Source organism: Colossoma macropomum, unplaced genomic scaffold, assembly GCF_904425465.1.
Source record: "Colossoma macropomum unplaced genomic scaffold, Colossoma_macropomum, whole genome shotgun sequence".
NCBI classification, from domain to species: domain Eukaryota; kingdom Metazoa; phylum Chordata; class Actinopteri; order Characiformes; family Serrasalmidae; genus Colossoma; species Colossoma macropomum.
Window position 1 is genome coordinate 34,993,778 of NW_023494789.1, and position 20,876 is coordinate 35,014,653.

At 38.7% G+C, this 20,876-nt stretch overlaps 1 protein-coding gene across 7 annotated transcripts in view; it reads left to right on the top strand.

Moving 5' to 3' along the window:
* The first annotated feature begins 850 nt into the window (after positions 1-850).
* Positions 851-20,876, top strand: part of im:7151449 (complement decay-accelerating factor) — a 150,416-nt gene continuing 130,390 nt past the window's right edge. For 3 of the 7 annotated variants that reach the window (XM_036571116.1, XM_036571115.1, XM_036571113.1), the window contains exons 1-9: positions 851-1,188; positions 1,581-1,766; positions 5,315-5,414; positions 5,519-5,589; positions 6,720-6,905; positions 9,109-9,216; positions 9,401-9,421; positions 9,673-9,741; positions 11,310-11,364. In XM_036571116.1, the coding sequence (XP_036427009.1) occupies positions 1,116-1,188; positions 1,581-1,766; positions 5,315-5,414; positions 5,519-5,589; positions 6,720-6,905; positions 9,109-9,216; positions 9,401-9,421; positions 9,673-9,741; positions 11,310-11,364 (869 nt within the window). In that variant the 5' untranslated portion in view covers positions 851-1,115. Of the gene's footprint in view, positions 1,189-1,580; positions 1,767-5,314; positions 5,415-5,518; positions 5,590-6,719; positions 6,906-9,108; positions 9,217-9,400; positions 9,422-9,672; positions 9,742-11,309; positions 11,365-12,573; positions 12,648-12,899; positions 13,121-17,367; positions 17,735-20,876 lie in introns of those variants that run through there. The other 4 variants (XM_036571119.1, XM_036571120.1, XM_036571118.1 and 1 more) reach the window with 3 other exon arrangements.

A 20,876-nucleotide genomic window follows, 5' to 3' on the forward strand; every position in this document is an offset into this window, starting at 1 on the left:
TACTGTGATAGATCACTCACACCTGATCACCATCCCATTGACTAAAAACACCAGACTGTAATTTCACCTTCAAATCATCTGCTAATCCTAAAGGTTCACATACTTTTGTCACTCACAGATCTGTAATATTGGATCATTTTCCTCAATAAATAAACGGCCAGGTCTAATATTTTTGTGTCATTTGTTTAATTTGGTTCTCTTTATCTACTATTAGGACTAAAATCTGATGACATTTTAGGTCAAATTTATGCAGAAATATAGAAAATTGTAAATGGTTCTCAAACTTACAAGCACCACTGTATACATATTAAGGATCATCTAAACTGAAGCAGCTGAGCAGGATTAGAATGTAATGGTAAAGCAGACATACAGTCATAACTGTTGAACTAATCAATTACTGATATAATCGACTGATACTATGTGAATTTTGTGATCTTTTTCTTTTCAAAAAACTTTTCCTGATAAAAAGAAAAATACAGAAAAGGATCCAAACACAAGAAAAAAAAAAGGAAGAAAGCAAGAAAAAAGGCCCTCCTTGATGTCGCTAGGAGTCGGAATGGAGTTAGGTGGCACTGAATAATAGATATAACGTTATCGGCGCAGGTGAAGAAACGTTTTCGCTCTCCCGATTTAGACATACTAACATGGAGGCACTGGGGCAGTTTTGGACATAATCCACCGGTCAAACAGCCAAACACCTGATGCAGGCCTCGGTTCAACGGAAAAACTGACACAAACTGAGATGAGTTTGTGGAACAAAAACGGCGAGGTTTCATGAGGATAAAGCGCCAACACCCAGATCCAGTCACCCCTCCTCCTCCCGTGACGCCGGTAGGTGGGTGTGCCTGGTACAAAGCAGTGCAAGTGTCGGTGTTTTAAAGTCAGTGGGAGGGGAAAGCAAAGGAATATTCAGCTACGGGAGTTTAGACGAGGGTAAAACGTTAATACCATTACAGTTTTAGACGTGACTTTTTTTTTAACTGAACTGAAACATGTCTGGACGTTTATCTCGCTAACCAGCTCGTTACCTGTGGCAGAATTTGCGCTGAACTTTGTTCAGTGACCGGTTTAAGACATTGCTATTTATACACTTCGTATTTGTTTCTCGATTTGAAATGGTCAGGTCAAAAATGAGCTTGTGGACACTGTGTCTGCTGTTTTTGGCTTCTGTTTCTCGCGGAAAAGCCGGTAAGTAAATTAGCCCAAGTCAGTTTGAACAGTCTGGTCTTTTCAGCTGATGGTAACGTTAGTAGCGTTAGCTGTTATTTAACGCTAACGTTGAATTACTTTAACGGTTGTTGTTTAGCGTTGTTAGTTATGTTGGCTGTAAAAGCTAAAAATCTCTGTTCGTGTTCGTACACAACACTATCTTAGCTCCGCTAACTTTAATGTCTCAGTTTACCGTTTTGTAAATAGGGAGAGTAACGTTATACAACTAGACGTTAACTGTTCAGTTAGCTAAGTAGCTAAATCACTGTTGTTACGCTTAATAAACTTTAGCATTCACAGCGTGCAGTAGTTAACCTACTGCGTTATATGTTGGTCTGCTGGTCTCTCTCTCTCTCTCTCTCTCTCTATAGCGGAGTGTTCGAAACCTGTTCCGACGGGTAATGTGGTGTTAACTGATGACGCTATTCTGAAGAACGACTTCCCAGACGGCTCTGAAGTAACTGTCGAGTGTGCCAATGGATATGTGATGGAGCAGGGCTCAGACATCATCACCTGTACAGACGGGGCGTGGAGCACACCGCAGTTAATATGCAGAAGTACCAGCCCCTCTGTTTCAGTATAGTGCTTAGTGTAGTTCACACTGTGTTAACTGGTTCAAGATATGAAACGGTTTGTTTAGCCTCTCTGCCTCAGTAGGTTTGATGCTAAAGCTTGAGCAATATGGCAAAACTATAACATCACAATACTTGAAGACGTTTGCACTGTATCATGATATAGACTAGGGATGTGCATTCTGATGTTCAGAGGTGGCAGATTCAGGGTCAGAAAGCAAAAAATAATCCCCAGGAGTTTGTTCCAACTGCAGCTGGAACAACACCCTGGCAAGGATTTCTACTTTCTGGACCTGAATCTACCATCTCGGAACATTTTGATATTCAAGTATTCGTAAGAGTTTCTGAACAGATGTCCAGTTAACCACAGGGAACAAATGCTGCCTTTAGCTGAAGATTGTAACTTGGAATTTTCCACCTCTGACTGGGAAAAATAAAAAAAGGCCTCCTCAACTGGGAGTTCCAACTCAGAAATTCAGGATGTTCTCAACTCCGAGCTCAGGTTGAGGTCAAGTCAGCATGGCCGCTCATATCATCAATAGTGTAAAAGAACTACTGATCTACTTTTGAATGATGTTCGCTTTAGATCAGCCAACATGCAGACACAGTAATTGGTTACATCTATAACATTGACCTTAAAGTTCATTGTTGAGATGGTAAAAACACCATCAACATTAAAGTTATCGGTTATGTCACTAATGTTAGTTGGCTAATAGTTGCTTGTTGCTAGCTTGTTGCAATAACAATACTGACTTTCACAGAGATGTCTATGTTTTTCCCACTTTGTAGCTCATCCGCACGGAGGTTAAAATTGATGGAGTTCTGAGTTACGACTTCTCACCTCCGAGCCAAGTCAAACGTAATGTAGTAATGTGGGGTAGTAGGCTTGCCTTTTTAGGTGGCAGCACTGGTGTTGCATAAAAATACAGCAGCATGCTGAGAGATACAGTTAAAAGTGACATTGGTTTGTATTGGGCAAGTAATTAAGGCAGCCTCTTCAGATAAGCTAATGAGCTAACATAGTGCAGAAGTGTCACACTGTATGCTGATGAACTTCACATTATATGTCAGAGAAATGTATTTTCATTGTTTCTGGACCTAGCTGTCATCAGCATGAGTAGCTAGCCTAGTTGGTGATACAGCCGTGCTATCCCTGCTTTCCCAGTCATATCCTTAACAACACATCCCTGGCAGTGTGTTCATGTTCAGGTGCTCCTGGTTTGGAGTAGCAAAGTATAGAATAATATACTTGCTTGCAAATACGAGCAAAACTGTTGGGTTTCACTGTATGGTCAGCCTGTGTATTTTCAACGTCTTCCTGTGATAAAATGTAACAAATACCCAAATACTGATTTCAGTATTGGAATACTGGCATCTCAAACAAATAACCAAGTACTTGAGTACCATGCACATCCCTAATATGGGCAAAATGTACCAGCAAAACAGTAGTACCATTAAAGGGGAATTGTACAGATTTTTAAAATTCAATCAGAGAGCTTTGATAAGAAATGCTTCATTATAGAGAACTTAACAACCCTTCACATGCTTCAGATGTCTGGTTACTATCATCACCACTGTGAACAATTCTGACATGGTGAATTTCTGTAGAATGGAGCATGAATGATTTTGTTTTAACCATCTTAAGTATTTAATTATGCAGAACATTTGAAAAAAATCTATGAAACTCTCCTTTATGAAAGGCTATGATGTGATCTCAATGTTTTTTTTTTGTTTTTTTTTTAATACAATCCCATTTCCAAAGAAGTTGGGATGCTGTGAAAAATCTAAATAAAAACAGGATGCAATGATGTGCAAATCATTTATACCCTACACATAATTGAAAATAAACTAAGAAATTTGTTTGTTTATTGAAAAAGATATGCCCGTTTTGAATTTGCTGCCAGCAGCACATTTGAAAAAAGGTGGGACAGGGGCAACAGAAGACTGATAATGTTGTGTAATGCTAAAAAACACTGGTGGAACATCTCAGAACTGATTAGGTTTATGGGCAACACATTAGTAACACAATTGCCTATAAAAAGAGCATCCTAGAGAGGCTGACTCTTTCAGAAGTAAAGATGTGGAGGGGTTCACCAGTCAGTGAAAGACTGCAGTCAAATAGTGCAACAATTCAAGAATAATGTTTCTCACCGTAAAACAGCAAAAACGTTGATTTTATCATCTATGGTACATAATAACATTAAAAGATTCAGAGAATCTGGTGAAATCTCTGTATGTAAAGGACAAGGCCAAAACCAATATTGAGTGGCCATGATCTTTAGGCCCTCAGGCAGCACTGTATTAAAAAAAGACACAATTCTGTAGTGGAAATCACTGCAAGGGCTCAGAAACACTTCCGAAAACTATTTTCTGTGAACACAGTTCGTCGTTGCATCCACAAATACTAGTTAAACCCTATCATGCAGAGAAAAAAACATATTTAAACAGGATACAGAAATGCTGCCGCCTCCTCTGGGCCTGAGCTCATTTGAGATGCACTGAGGCGAAGTGGAAAAAGTGTCCTGCTTTCCGAAGAATCAAAATTTGAAATTCTTATTGGAAATCATGGACACCATTTCCCCTGGGATAAAGAGGAGAGGAACCATCCAGTTATTAGTGCACAGTTCAAAATCCAGCATCTGTGATGGTATGGGGGTGAGTTATTGCACATGGCATGGGCGACGTACACATCTGTGAAGGCACCATTAATGCTGAACGATATATACAGATTTTGGAGCAACATATGCTGCCATCCAGACAATGTCTTTTTCAAGGAAGGCCTTGCTTATTTTACTGAGACAATGCCAAACCACATTCTGCACGTATTACAACAGCATGGCTTTGTAATAAAAGAGTCCGGGTTGCTAAACTGACCTGCCTATAGTCCAGACCTGTCACCCATTGAAAACATTTGGTGCATTATGAAATGAAAAATACAACAAAGGAGGCTGAACTGTTGAGCAGCTGAAATCCTATCTCAAGCAAGAGTGGGAAAACATTTCACTTACAGCAATTGGTCTCCTCAGTTCCCAAAGCACTGTTAAAAGGAAAGGTGCTGAAATACTGTAGCAAACATGCCCCCGTCTCAACTTTTTTGAAACGTTTTGCTAGCATCAAATTCAAAATGGGCATATATTTTTTAAAAAACAATCAAATTTCTTAGTTTCAAAATTTGATATGTTGTTTTTCTACTATTCTCAAATAAATAGGGTTTAAATGATTTGCACATCATTGCATTCTGTTTTTATTGACGTTTTATACAGCACCCAACTTTTTTGGAAACAGGGCTATATAATATTTAATAAATTAACATTTATTGCTTTTTCCTGTGCAGTTTACTATACATTGGTTGTTTAGAGGCTCTCTAGAATTGGTGTAATTGGGAAAAGTTAGATTTTTATGATGAATACATTTTCTAGAAATATTGGTGACACCCTTGATATATGCAGAAACCACATATCTTGATATAATATATCACAATAACTATAACCTGTCATCATATTGCCCACAGCAGTCTTACATGTTTCTTTCAGAGAGAGACTGTGGTTCTCCCAAGCCTGCACCGAACATAACATATGTAATGCCAGATGGAACATTGTTCGGCGCACGCATTAAACCAGTTTGTGACAGAGGGTGAGAGTTTTCTGACCTTGTTTTCTTTAGCATACATTCTAAGTTTGAATCATAGCAGAAAAACATGGTCAGTATCCTGATTTCGACTTTTATGAACTTGACAGGTATTTTCTTCAGGGTTCAAGCTCTAGGCAGTGTCTTGCGACTGGTTGGAGCGGAAGGTCAAGATGTGAAAGTAAGTTACACAAAACTAGAGATGGGAAATTTGGAAAAATACACCATCATTTGACATTTTCACAATGCATGAATTATGACAATATTTAGTTTTTCTACCCCAGCAAAATAGGAGACACAACTATTTAAACTGCATGAGTAGTTGTATTTATAATTACACTTACAGTTATTTTAGTTCAGTGTTAGCTATTTAAACTATTTAAGCAGAAACAGTAAAAAAAAGTGATGAAAGTAAATAACGGTCTGCTTGATACTATGTACTTTATACAGTTGGTGTGAAACTGCTGGTTGTTGTTTGCAATTGGTAAATGACACCTTGGACCACTGCCCACTGACGGTGGTCCTAGGACAACCACAAACCAGAAACAGGGCGTTGAGCACCCAAGACTCATTGATGTATAAGGGCAATGAAGACTGATCCATCTGCTCCGAACCAGTAAATGGGCTACTGTGGCACTGTGGATTTTTCAATGACAGTTTTGTAAGGAGTGTTTCACAACACACAGTGCACCCTGCTGCATTTGGGGCTACGAGGGCCACAGACTGGTCGGAGTACCCATTGCTAACCCCTGTTCTCTGTCAAAAAAGTGCCTACGATGGGCACCTGAGCTTTGGAACTGGACTGTGGAGCAATAGACGAAAGTTGCCTGGTTTCATGAGTTTTGTTTTTTTACATCTTGTGTGCACCGTTTACTTGAGGAAATGATGTCACCAGGATACACTGTGGGAAGAAGACAAGCTGGTGGAGGGAGTGTGATGCTCTGGGCAGTGTTGTGCTGCGAAACTCTGGGTTTTGGGCATTCATGTGGATTTTAGTTTACCCGTGGCACCTCAGCTTCATTGCGGACCTGGTACACCCCTTTGTGGCAGTATTTTTCCCCAGTGGTAGTGGTTCATTTCAGCAGGATAATGCACCCTGCCATGTTGCACACATTTTTTGGGAATGATTTTGGGGCATGATGAAGTTGTTGCCCTGATCTCTAGTTTCTCCAGATACCACAGGGCACCTTCAGAGGTCTCGGTGGTTCACAGCTGTTTTGATCGCACACAAAGGACAAACAGCAGAGACAGGTTTACATGATGTTTTGCCTCTTTATTCTGTGTTTATTTATTTGTTTATTTGTTTTGTAGTCATCACTTGTGCGAAACCCACTGAGATTTCTGATGGCATGATTATCCGACGCCCGGTAAAGGACTACCCTGAATTTGAAGATACCATTGAGTACTCCTGTAATCCTGGCTACACTCTCATCGGCAGCAAGTCCATTTTTTGTCAGGACGACGGTGAATACAATGAACCACCCCCTATGTGCTTAGGTGAGTTTGATAACGTTAAATTCATGCGCCATATAGACAAAAGTATTGGGACACCTACTTTTATGACATCCCATTCTAAATCCATAGGCATTAATATGGAGTTGGTCCCCCCTTTGCAGCTAAAACACCTTCCACTCTTCTGGGAGGCTTCCTCCAGATTTTGGAGTGTGTCTGTGGGAATTTTTGCCCGTTCATCCAAAAGAGCATTTGTGGGGTCAGACACTGATGTTGATGATAAAATTCTATTCTTTTTTCTCTGAAGTCCACTTAATGTAACATTTATTTGGTTGTGGACACCTAAACCTAAAAACTTCTTTTTTACCTGACCATTTTCGAAACTGTGCCTTTTAGACTGACAGATGTAAATGATATGATTTGTGATTGGATGGCCTGTATTGTACCACATTCAAAGAACAGTTTGGACTACAACACTCCTTCACTAATCGTGAATGAGAAGAGTAAACATCTGTAGGCTGATCAGGAGGATGTATGTAAATACATTGGTTTGCTTGACATCAGAAATACAAGAATTTCAAAAAGGGCTGTTTTGATGCTCACTTTCTGTATATAAACTATATAGACTACAGAATAAATAGTTTGTTTTGAAACACTGTTTCAATAATACAACAAACTCCTTTGTTTCAAAAACCCAAGGAAAGTAAAGTTTTCCATGATATGGGCCCTTTCATTCCTAGTAGTACAGAATATACATTATCAGTACCGTCCTTGTATTCCCATTTCAATGATTGATTGCCAAGCTCCTCACATCCAGTTTGCTGTTCAGACTAAAGGGGAATCCCACTACACATACAATAAGCAAGGCCATATTTAAGTGCCAGTCAGGATACAGAATGAAAGGATCTCCCACGGTTGTGTGTGAAGAGCATGGCTGGTCTGAACTTCCGGTCTGCATTAAGGGAAATCTTTGTCCTTACATAGTGCACAGTAAATGTGTCTTGTGTGTCTGTGTTCACTCTTTTTAGCAGGATGTTGGCCAGTTAATTGTTTGAGTTTTGGCTAAAACTATGATGAACAATGCACACCGTACACACAACCTGAATTGTTGCACATTCATACCATGAATCTCCGATTACACCACATTTCAAATGTGCACTATTGGATTCAGATCTGGTGACTGGGAAGACCGCTGAAGTAAACTGAACTGATTGTCATGATCATGAAACCAGTGTGAGATGGCTTGTGCTTTGTGACAAGGCACATTGTTATGCTGCACATAGTTGTTAGAAGATGGGTGAATTTTGGTCATAAAGGGATGCACAGGGTCAGCAAGAATACACACATAGGCAGCGGGATTGTGGACTTGATTGGTTTTAGGGGACCTAATGTGTGCCAAGAACATTATCCCCAAACCATTACACGACCACCACCAGCTTGAACTGTTTACATACAGCAGATCCATAGATTCATGTTGTTTACACCCTGCCATTTGCATTTGGTGAGCCTCTGCTGACTGTAGTCTCAGATTTCTGGTATTGGCTGTTAGGAATGGAACGTGTTGTGCATTCAGACATGCTTTACTGATCACTGCTGTTGTAAAAAATGATTATTGGAGTTACACTGGCCTTTCTGTCAGCTCAAACAAGTCTAGGCAGTCAAACCTCTCTTTAACAAGATGTTTTTTTTTGTTTTTTTTGCACCATTTTGTATAACACACTGTTGGGTGTAAATTCCCTGCAGTTTCTCAGAAGTCAGTCTCTGCCACAAACAACTATGCCACAGTAAAACTCTTGACCCATGTCTGTATGATTTTATGCATAGTGTTGCTGCCACATGATTGATTGGATAATTGCAGACTGAACAGATGTACAGGTGTTTCTAATAAAGTGTCTGTGTAATTGAGTGAGTCAGTGTGTATAATTAGGTTTTGAGGTTTGGTATGTAATTAAATAAGGAGAAACCACAGTTTATCACGCACATAATACACCACAAACATAATTGTGCTGGAGGCATAATATAAAATTGAAGGTAAGAAATTCTGCACAAATCAAGCTCAGTGTTTTAACAGCTGGATCAGAGCAGATGACTCTGTAATGAAGTTCAGCTGACCAAAACCCCAGTCTCCTATTAAAACATTTTCATGTTTATTCGCATGGAATTTTACTGCAGATTTGATTTAATAGCCAGACACAAACCCCCGGCGTCTTGTATCGGCCCCTCATAACGAATTATACTTTGCTTACAGATATCAGCACAACAGTACGTTATCCGGAGACAACAGAAACCACAGACACCGTCTTCAGAGTTGACACCAACAGAAATAGCACCACCACTGCCCCATCTGATGTAAGAGGTAAGTACTGCAGCTGTTTTTCCTCTGTTCAGCTGGTGTACGGTCTCAGTCTTACTTTCATAAGAAGTATAGTAGTTAGATTTGCAAGATAAATTTCTTTTTTCAGATGTTTTCATTTTAGTCATGCAGACCAATTGTTATGGTAACAGCATACAGCAATTTGTTGTCACTTTTTTTTCTTCAGGACTGGATTATGAACCTTCAAGTGAGTCACGGTTTCTCTGAATATTAAATTTACTGTATTAAATTGCATCTCTGCTGGTTCTGTCCTCAGGGACAGCTTATATAGTTACTTATACAGCTAATTGGTGCAGTTGACTATGTGAGTCACTTCTGATTAAATTAAATCCCTGCTTGTTTTTCTGAGTATCTCTGAAGCTACAGTTTATAATTAACCTAAAATCTGATCCAGTTTATGTATTGAAGACTCTTCTGATCACTGATTTTCTGTTCCAGGTACTGTAGCAGGCACTAGGATTAGTGGTTATACAACTGAGATTGCAGTATTCAGCCTTGTTTTTGCAGGTGAGTCTCTTGGTATTAGTAGAAATAAATCTACCATTATGGATACATAATAATAATAATAATAATAATAATAATAAAGAATTTATTATTTTTTAAATGCTGTATATCAATTTCTAACAATTTTTAATATAACTGTTATATTTTACTACATCTAAGATTTAACCCAATTTCACCATCTGAGCTGTCGATTGAGTACAAAATAAAAACAAAGAAAACGAAGTGAGCCATGCACAGAGTTTGGGAGGCTACAGAAAGAGGCAGACATAATGCATAAAGATTGATATTATAAATTTTCTTTTATGGAAAACAGGTGATTGTGGGCTACAGACAAGATATGTCCTAATTCTTCTACATGCTATGACTGCAATAGGATTTCATTATTTTACTAATGCAAAACCTGCAGTGTGACATGATTAAAAATTGGCCTCCAGCATGCTCACTAATTTCCAATTTCAAAAATGTATAAGCAAAAGTTCGAAAGTAACATTCCTCTGCTAGAGAAGGATTTCACCGTCCACAGAGCATAACATCATTAAAAGATTCAAGGAATCTGGGGAAATCTCTGTATCTAAAAGAAAAGGCTGAAAAACATGACTGAATGCCTGTGACCTTCTACCCTTCAAATGGCACTGTATTAAAAACCAGCGTGCTTCTGTGATGGATATAACCACATGGGCTCAGGAATACTTTGACAAATCTTTGTCAAAAAACACTGTCCCTCTCTCGCTATACAAGCAAGTTAAGACTGTACTATGCAGAATGGAGGTCAAATGTCAACAGTGTCCAGAAATGCTGCCAACTTCTCTGGGCTTGTGCTCATCTGAAATGGGCTGATGCACAGTGGAAACATGTATTGTGGTCTGATGAGTCAACTTTTCATAGATTATGTATGGAAATTATCGAGATCGTGTTATTCCAAAAAAGAAAAGGACAGTCCAGTTTGTCCCCCGTAATGTTCAAAAGCCAGGTTTGTCATAGTATGGAGGTATTACTTGGTAACTTGCACATCTGTGAAAGAACCATTAAGGCTAAACACATTTTGGAGCAACATGTGCTGCGTCTTTTTCAGAGACGTTCATGCTTATTTCAACATGTCAACACCAAGCTACGCTCTGCATGTGTTACAGCAACACAGCTGCATAATCAGAGAGTGTGGGTGCTAGACTGGCCTGTCTACAGTCCAGAACTGTCTCCTGTGGAAAACATGTGTCTTATTAAGCTCAAAAAACGACCACAGTGGCCCTGTTGGCAGCTGAAGAGTTGTGTAACAGAATAATAGCGAAAAGTCCTCTTTTAAAACAGAATCAGTTTGTGTCTTCCGTCCTTAAATGATTATTACATATTGTTAAAATGAAAGAAGATGTAAGACTGTAGTAAACATGCGCCTGTCCCAGAATTTTAAAATAATGCCATGCCATTTTTCTTAAATGATATACTACATGTAACATTTACTATGCATTTACTATGGAGAAGGCCATGTTAAAATCCATAAAAAGACAAGAATGTAAAGGTGTGCTTTTTTGTTTGTTTGTTTTACCAGTTCAGTAATGTCTCACTACTTTTCACAGGTTTCCTAGTCATCGGACTTGTGTCTTGTTTATATTACTTCTGTAAACGGAAGGGGTAAGCATATCCATCAATCGTTTTTATTGTTTAAATGACTAGTTTGATGATGCACCAGCCTACTAAAATTCTGCATGGGTGAAACACTGCTACTGACCATCCTGCTTCCTCTTGTGCAGCACAGAGCAAAGAAATCACTCATTTCTTTGCTCTGTGCTGCTTTTCACTCTGTGGACATACTAATAATCCACTGTATAATCAGCCACACATTTCCATCATGCATGGCTTTGGTTTTTTATAGTTCTCAGGTTGTTGGATAAAAGTTCAGAAACAAATCATAAAAACAGGAAAGACTGGAAACTGTTCTCTGCCAACACTATGCAGCCCTTTGGAATTTAGCTTTTCCTGGTTTTGAGGAAGTAGGAAAACCCAAATGTTGGTCTTTTGATGCCCTGATCATTAATGGTGGTGACAGCTGATGGACAATTTCAGAAGTTAATACGTTAATACAAACATTTACACTAAATGGTCTTTGCTTTGGAGTTGAAGAAAACATGGCTGCTGTAACCAATGAACCAGTATTGATGAGAACACCCAGTTAGACTCAAAGGTGCAAAAAAGAGGTTTTAGTGCTGGAGTAGTTCTGTCAGAGTTGTTTCTTTATGGCTGGGGCTTGACTTTACCTGGAGAGTTACCATCCATAGCTGAAGATCTGTTTGACTGTAATCTTGTTGAGTAGGATGTAAACAGTGGCAAGATGTTGTAATCAGCTAGTTTACAGAGCTGAGCAGTTAGTGATCTCCAACTGTTGTGGACTATGCATTGTTGTTGTGAGGGTTGCGTTTGAAAATATAGAGTGGCTGGATTCATGTGCTTTGGAAGAAGGCATGTGATAGAGTTTTAGGCCTGACATCAGAGGGTCATTTAATGGTGCATTGCCCCACCGAACAATAATCATGTCCAACTAAACCCACTAGTTTGTGCATGCTTCTTGTGTTACTGTAAGAGTTTACAGTGATGGGAAGTGGTTATGACTAAATAAGTGGGAAAATGTCTTAATGAAATATGGAAAAAAGAAATAATGTAATATAATGGAAAAAAAAGAATGTTGTGGAATGCTCTCATTATTACAAAATTAACACTGCTTGGTGCACAGCTGTCATACTAATTTTAAGGCATCTGACAAGCAATCTACATTAAAGGCTCCAAAACAATAAAACTAAGCAAATGAATAATTATGACTGTATCTTATCTGGCCATGTTGCATAGATCGTACAACACCGGAGAAAGCCTGAAGATGAAAGAAGATTTGTTACAAAAAAAGTTTCAAAATCTCGCCTAAGGTATCATTTAGGGTTAAAAAAAAACCCAACTATCCAGCCATCTCATTTAACTTTTTCGTATCTTTTTTCAGCCCTTTCTTTAGTGTATACATTTTCCATAGATTAAGTGACTCATTAATTTCAGTTCTAAATCCTAATTCAGTAGTGGTAAAAGTACTAACATATTACATTTTTCTGATGGGATTTTAAAATGACTGTTTTGTAAGTGTGTTAAGGTTAGTACCTAAGCCTGTTTTCTCCTTCCAACCTCAGGATGCGTACTCGGACTGCCCCTGCCTGCTAATCGGCTTTTCTTTCCTTGAGAACACGCACTCTGATGGAGCACTGATGTATTATGCCTAGCATTGACTCCTTAAATTGATCGATTGTTTATGAAGTTAGATTTGCACATCAATTTTAATTTATTTTCTGTTATTTTTGTGTTTTATACATACTATTTTTATGGGACTAAATAAAAATGTATTATATTCTCAGTTTGTCAGCTATTCCTTTCCTGAATGCTGAGATACTGAATGCGTTCTGTGGAAATCTTATCAGCCATTCTTACAAATGGCACTCTAACACTTCTTCCTGTATCTTATCAATAGCAGCTCCTTGTGTAGCCTTCCAGGCTGGGAAAGTGACATCAGGTGGTTATATTTAATGGAGGTCTCCAAGGGGAGTGTTTCTGAATCAGGCCTGCATACAGTCGTAGGACTGTGCTTCATTTTTGAATATACACCGAAACAAAGCAAAGTGCTCAAAGATGGCACACAGGACACCTTTTCTTCTGCCACTTAATGTGGAACATGGTGGGCTGAAGTAAAGCTCCACTTTGTGAGTCGGCCACTCACTGCACTGGTTAGGACAATGGCAGTGACTAATGCAGCAAAACCAGCTCTACTGCCAAATGCATCATCCAGCGAGAGAAAATCAATAGTAACGCACATTCAGACGATGTAGTGTTGAGTCTACCCACCAGACTGAAGCAGTAAGAGTCAGTCTGGTTTGTCACAGACTAGAGAATCAGTGTGGCTAAGAAGGCATTCAATTAAGTAATACTGTAAATAAAAAGCTTTTCTAATTAAAACATCAGTACAGCATACATTGTTCCATTGGGTTAATTTAAATTGTGTTGAGTATCATTGTAACGTCTTTATGCTGTTCAATTTAAGGGTGGACAGTATTCTTTTTTGAGAGTATAGAGTGTTATTAGTACTTCTGTACACTAAGCAACTGCATGTGTCGCAAAAAAAGACGTGCAATGATTATAGAGAGTCAACAACAACAACAAACAATCTATAGTAAGTACATAAGCTGCATATTAACAAATAGCTGATTGGTGTCAGCCAGTTATGCCATTCTCCTAACTTATTTGTTTCTAACTGTTTGAGTTTTGCTGGTGTATTCCAACTTTTCCTCAAACTGTAGCAAATGAAATATCACAATATATTTCATGATAATGTCTTCATATATCATATTTGTCAAGCATACATTTGTCAAAAAACAGGAATGTCATGGCAGTGGTTTAGCAACATAATTACTCAGTCTGTCTCAGTAAAACTCAGTGGAAATATTCTCAGCTACATTTCACAGCCTTGGCCTTGAGATGAAAGAATCTATTATTTGGACTAAAATGTTGTCCTACGGTCTGAGCTCACAGTAGTCTATTATTCCCGTTATTTGCTCCTGTGCCTTTCACTTGAGCTTTAATAATGAGAGGAACTAGATGAAGATCTCTGTTCATTGTGGTGGTGAAAAGGAATGCAATGTGACATATTTCGTGGAGGTGTGTAATTCGCTGTGGCCTTGCCTTGTTATTTTCAGCAGTGTTAAAAGATGTATTGTTTTCTTCTTTGCGAGTTTTATACACCGTGCATGTGTATTTCCACTATGTTCTTGTCCTTGTTGGTGTCACTGCACTCACAGATCTCACTGTCATCTAGAGGCAACATCAAAGGGGAAAAAAAGGAAATGCGAATGGATAAAAGGGAACAGAAGCCACAATGAACTCTCTTTGACCTGCAGTTGAGTTTTTCAGTCTTCTAAGCGGAGGCCTGCTCCTAGTATTACTAACTCATTTTACTGCATAGCAGAGTCTTGCCAGCTTCCCTGCTAAAAGGAAGGTTTTACCCCAAATATAGTCAGTCAGCCAAGGCATGTTTGGCATCTAAAATTTACTTCTTTATTTTGGCGCTGGAGCTGTGAGGCTAATGAAGCTAGTAGGTAATGCTTTAAAAAGCCTTGTTTATGTGGTTTCTGACACTATATGACATGCTATTATATATAAAGAAGGAGAAAAGTACAGGCAAAATTCAGGCTTTAGGATGAATGCTACTACTGTTACTATCTAAGTGATGTCCATTTTTTTTAGATAACAGTATGTTATACAGTATCAAAAACACATAAGCATGTCTAGTTAAGATTTCTTAATAGCTCAGCAGGGTTTGAGCCAAGTGTCTGATGATTTAGGCATGAGGTTACATAACGCTAATTGTTGGGCTTCTGTTAGCCTCTTATCTCCAGGACAAAACTACAGAAGGAAACTTCAGTCTTCACTGATTGACTACATTTTCAGTAATTGAGAAAATGTGTAAATTTGATTTTTTTTCCTCATCTGTTCCTTTGATGTACATTTTTAATACACTACCTGGGGCTATACTGCTTGATCACTGGTGCAGCTTTTATTGGTGCCAAATCTTTGGTTAGCTCACCGAGAGTAAAAAGTGCCTATAAGAAATAAATAGAGCAAGCATAGATTTAGTCCCATTCTGTGAGCTAGCTTATAAAATGTGAATATGGCTATGAGATCAGAAAGTGGAAAGCTTCCATCGAGCTGAAAAGTGCTAAAACTTGTTTTGCCATTCACTCTCTGTTGCCTGACAAGGACCAGCTGCCTTATGCAAAGCAACTAACAGAGAGGAGCAGAATATTTCTGTAACCAAAGTGTTATTCACTCAGCCACTTGACAAAGCATCTTCCAGTGTGAGGTCCAATAATACAAGCCAAATTCAACAAATATATGGCAATAGTACTGTTCTTTGTCGTGTTTGACAGAATCTGATCAATCTTAAACCTTGTAAACCATGCATTGAAAAAGCTCTTTTTTGACCAGGTATTACCAGTACTTTCAGGTTGAGAAATGACTTTTAATAATTCCGGGTTGTATCTGATGGCTTTAGAACTTTTAGCATAAGCTTCTGTGTGAATGAGAGCTCTTGTGCAGTGTAATCAATTTGGGCTGAGACACCAAAGCTTGTTTGGAAGCATTATGTCTGCTTTTCTGTGTAAACATGTCAGTGAATAAAAGTCTTGTTGATACTCAAGCGGATGTACCACAATAAAGATATATGAGAGGTGATTAATCTTGAACTCATTTAGGTCAGTATTGTCATTTGCCAGCAGTAAATAGTCTATCAAACGTAGGCTGTGAGAGTTGACCCTTGGACATCACTTAGATCAGTGAGTCAGTCTTTTTAATATGATAAAAGACTGGCTATGATACTCTGCACTGTATCCTTGTAACAAATGCATTTGAACCTTGCAGAAAATGTTTGGTAGAATGACATCTGGCCCAAAGTTGCCTTTGCCTCATGATCTAAGAACAATATTGCATTTTTGTGGTTGGTCAAAAGAAAGAAAGAAAGAAAAAGAAATAACACTGCTAGACGTTGGTCCCAGAATGCAACATGTCCTATATTTAGATCTGATGTTCAACGTTATTTTTACACACATGATAGTTGAAGGTGCCAGGTAAATGGATGGGTATTACTGATATTATGGACTTGACTGCCAATGCCGTTACAGTCCTGTGACAGAAGGTAACACGTAAGAGCATTTATTCTCGCTCACTGGTTGGCCAGGATCAGAAGGAACTGGCAACTCACAGCGTCTGGGGATATTTCTGATGTCTAAGTGATGAGCTCACTGGCAGAAGCAAGGAGTTGCAAATTAACGTCTTGGCAGTTGTGTTGTGATTCCAAGAACTGACCTGGAATGTTAAAAATGAAATCTTTGAGATTTGAGATTTTTTGTTTTATTTTAGTAATATTATTTGTGAAAAAAAAATCAACAGTAAAACACTGTGGTAAACAGAAAAAAAAATCCCACATGTAATAGCCTAGATTGATTAGTTAATGATTGGTTAGCCTGTGATTGTTTAACCTGGCTAAGCATGAGATTGATTAGCCTATGATTGGTTAACCTGTGATTGGTTAGACCATGAGGGCTTAGCCTATGATTGGACTAGCTAGCTTGTGATTAGTTAGCCTATGGCTAACCTGTGACTGGCCTATGATTGGTTATTTTAAGATTACTTAATCTGTGATTGATTAGCCTGTGATTGGTTAAAGCCTGTGATTAGTTGGCCTAAGATTAGGTTATAGTCTGTAGTTTCTTAGCCTATGATTGGTTAGCCTGTGACTGGCTATAGCCTGTGATTAGTTAGCCTAAGACTGGCTATAGTCTGTGATTTCATAGCCTGTGATTGATTAGCCTACGATTGGTTATAGTCTGTGATAGGTAACCTGTGATCAGTTAGCCTATGAATGTTTAGCCTGTAATTTGTCAGTCTCTGCATAAAAATAGACATTTCTGAATATAATTTATGACTATTCTTCATATGTAGTAGTAGTCATAATGTTGTTGCATTGAATTGTTTATTGCATTGAGTTAATGTTTGAGTGTTTGAGTGTTCTGCTACCCAACCCAACCAGCAGAAACTGCTTTGGTCTATATCCAGGAATCTCTGGGAAACCAGAAGAGATGGCACACTTCAATTCCAGTTGGCCCTGCTCATCCTGGGTCACATGTCACCTTGTCTACTAGAGATAGGACATGCAACAGCTAAGCTGAAACAGAGCTTTTGTGAACATGGCAGCATTGGCATTTGTTTTCTTTCCGGGATGCTAAACAGCAAAAGAAAGAGACGTGCTGCAAGCATTGCTGTTTTGGAGCAACTCAGTATAGAACAGGATGTCTGAGAGGACACCACCCTCTTTATGTTTGGCCTAATGGAATTGGGAAACAGACAGAAATCAGAAACATGCACAGCAAAACTTAGTTTCGAGTCCAGATAATTTTGGACCAAAATGAGCATTTGATAGAAATTCAAAGACTAGACTTTGTCTTGGCTTGTGACAGACAGACATATGACCTTTGGGAAAGTAACCCTTATCCTAACATTTAACCTTAACCCTAATACTAATACCAAAGTGAATTAGGACTGTATCTGCGTTGTAAGGCCGTATTTGTTATAGGCCTGCCGGTTGCTATGGCTGCCTTTGAAATGAGTCCACTGTCTAAGAATTGTCAAACACTGCCACCTAGTGATGGCAGAAGATAACAACTATTGAAAAGGACTGTGCCTAGTCATGACAGGAGAAAAAAAGCCCTGCCACTGGAGATATTTCTTGATCAAATCATAGAGATATATGCAATCACCAACAGTGAGAGGAAATATGCGTTTAAGCTCTAACTGTTTTGTTCCCATTATCATAATCTGTCAATCTTTGCATTAAAAACACTTAGTTATTGGCTCAGAATACAAATTAATCGTTTTCAAGACAGAGTAGCCTACTGCACCATAGAGTATAGAAGCACGTACTGCATATACTATGATTCACTATAAATCTGTTAACACTGCTTGATTTTAGGTACCGTTTAGTCTAGTCATGTTTCTCCCTCAATTAATTCTAACTGCTTTTACAGTCCAACTGCTCATAAATGTTAATTCATTAGCCCTAGCTGAAGGACAACCAGATGAATCCAGAATCAAGCTTATGCAAGCAATGAGACATCCATTCATGCATGATGTTTCCTGGGAATTTATTTTCATAGATGTTCTGCCAGCTCACATTAAACATTGCTTATTGCATTTTGCACGTGTTGAATAATGGTGTCAAATTAGCTATTAAAGATAGCACATCTGTTCCAAGCACTACTGGAAAAATCTGTTTTTTACCTTTGAAAGAAGAAGCACAGTTCTTGCACCTCGTTCTGAAATATCAATTGTGTAAAATTACCTGATGTGGCCTTGAATAGCAATTAATCAGTTTTATTTTCAATTTTTTAAACACAGCAACAGATTTTAGCCGTCCACACAAGAAGAAACAAGTAAACAAACAAAGAAAATATTCATTACAGTGAAATAAATCAACAAGGAAATCATACAGATGAATCTGTGCCAGTCACCAGGCCAAGTAGGAGGAATTCTGGGTTTTGGCTGAAGTCCACGCAGCTTGAAGAACACTGATTTCAAATGGTGCTAGATGTTACCAACCACTCTATGGCACCATCTGAATTCAGCTTCTTAAAGCAGCTCAGTTCAGTGGGAACTCTTCACGTCGTTACATCCATCCCGCAGCAGACAGCACTGCAAAGAAAAATGACAGATTGTAAGAGCGAGGAATCAAATGACCGATGGAGGATCATTTAAGCCTCATAAAATCATACATCTTATAAGAATATAGGCTACTGCTTGACGACTCTAGTCTTTGTTCCAAGAGAGTAATTAAAACCATAATCTTTTCAAGTTAAGATTCTTCTTAGCATTAGCTTGTTTTTCAGTAATCCTTTAAAGTATGCGAAGGCCTCTTCAGTGTTTGCAAGTAAGGATTAATGAGATTGATGCAAGCCAAACAGATCAACTGAAAATACATTCTACACAATAACATCCTTTTAACTGCTTGATGTATCACAAGGCTTAAAACAAAGGAAGCTTAAGCACCTCTTATCAGCCTAAGCCTGGTTGGTATTCTTATCAATAACTGAATATGAGTGTAGCTTTTAACGCTGCATGATGGTGCGTAATTAATTATCTGTGAACGCTTTCTTTGTGTGACATAAGGTCTCGTTAATGAATCGCTTCCATGTAATCTGACCTTTCTCTGTTTACACTGAATAGCTGCTTTAATGCGCTGGCACTGCTGTCTCACGGAGATTGTTCTAGAAGCATCGTGAGAGGAAAAACCAGGTCATGAGGAGAAAGGTTGTGTGCGTATGTGCGTACAATCCTTTGTCAGGGTGTGGGTGGTGAGATGGGGTGGATGGAAAGGGAAGGGAAAGGAAAAGATGGAGAGCTGGCTCTGCAAATGAGGGCATTTGTTTACACTTTCTCAGATCAGTTTGGTTCTTGCTTTGCAGCCTCAGTGCTGGACCTCTTGTGTAATGCCCGTCCACTCTTAAAGGAACAGACTCCTTGTTTAGGCTTTGCCAGTAATGCAGAACTGCTGGAAATCACTCCAATTCACAAGCACCTCTGCACTACATCCGCAGTCTACTCTAGTAACAGCCAACGGTCTGTTTCTTCCCTTACGTCTTAACACAAATACGACGGCCATGTTGTGTTTTTATCCCTGGTTTTGTTGCATCATCATCACCATTTGTAGATTTAAAGACACTAAGTAAGTTATTATGGTAATATTTGTTCAGACGTTTTAAGGCAAACCTACAGTATAATTATTTTGCACTCAGTTCATCTGACTATTTCTGTCTCTCCAAACAGATCCGTGGGCTAAAATGTCAGAGGACGCTTGTGATTACAATCAGCTGGTGTGTGTGTGTGTGTGTGTGTGTGTGTGTAAGAAGCACAGGTGACAGTCACAGAGACAAATACATGGTTAATCCTCTTATAGATTAGGGCTCGCTTGCTTTATACATGACTAGCAGCTAGTTAAATGACAGGCCTAAACAAAACTGTGTAGCAAGCTCCCTGAAAAATTGTGTTTCCGAAAGCATTATATATACAGTCCTGTGCAAAAGTGAGAGACCACCCTTCGTTACTTTAATTTCCAGTCAAAAAGGCTGTTACTCATTTTGCAGAAAACATAGATTTAACAGAAAATAATTTAATTTATTTAACAGAAAATTACACAGATGCCTTAACAAATACATTTTTTTTTTTGTTTTGTTTTCACTTTGCATTCATTATAGCTTCCATTCTTTTTGGGAGGCTTGCTTTCTTGCTTTCAAAGAAATCTGCAGAGGTATTTTTCCACACTTCGAAAGGTCTGTCTTTGAAGTTGGTTGCATTTTCTGCTTCTCACCATCAATGTAAACACATTCAGTGATGCTGAGGTCTGGACTCTGGGGTGGTCAGTCCATTGTTCTGAGAAAAACAGCAGCTTTTTTGTTTGATGGTGACTGTTTTGGTGGTCTACCAGGTCTTGCATGGTTGTTAGGGGTTCCATTTTCTCTGTTTTTTCTTTATGTAGTGGATTGTCGTCTTATCATCTCTTAAATAATGCGTAA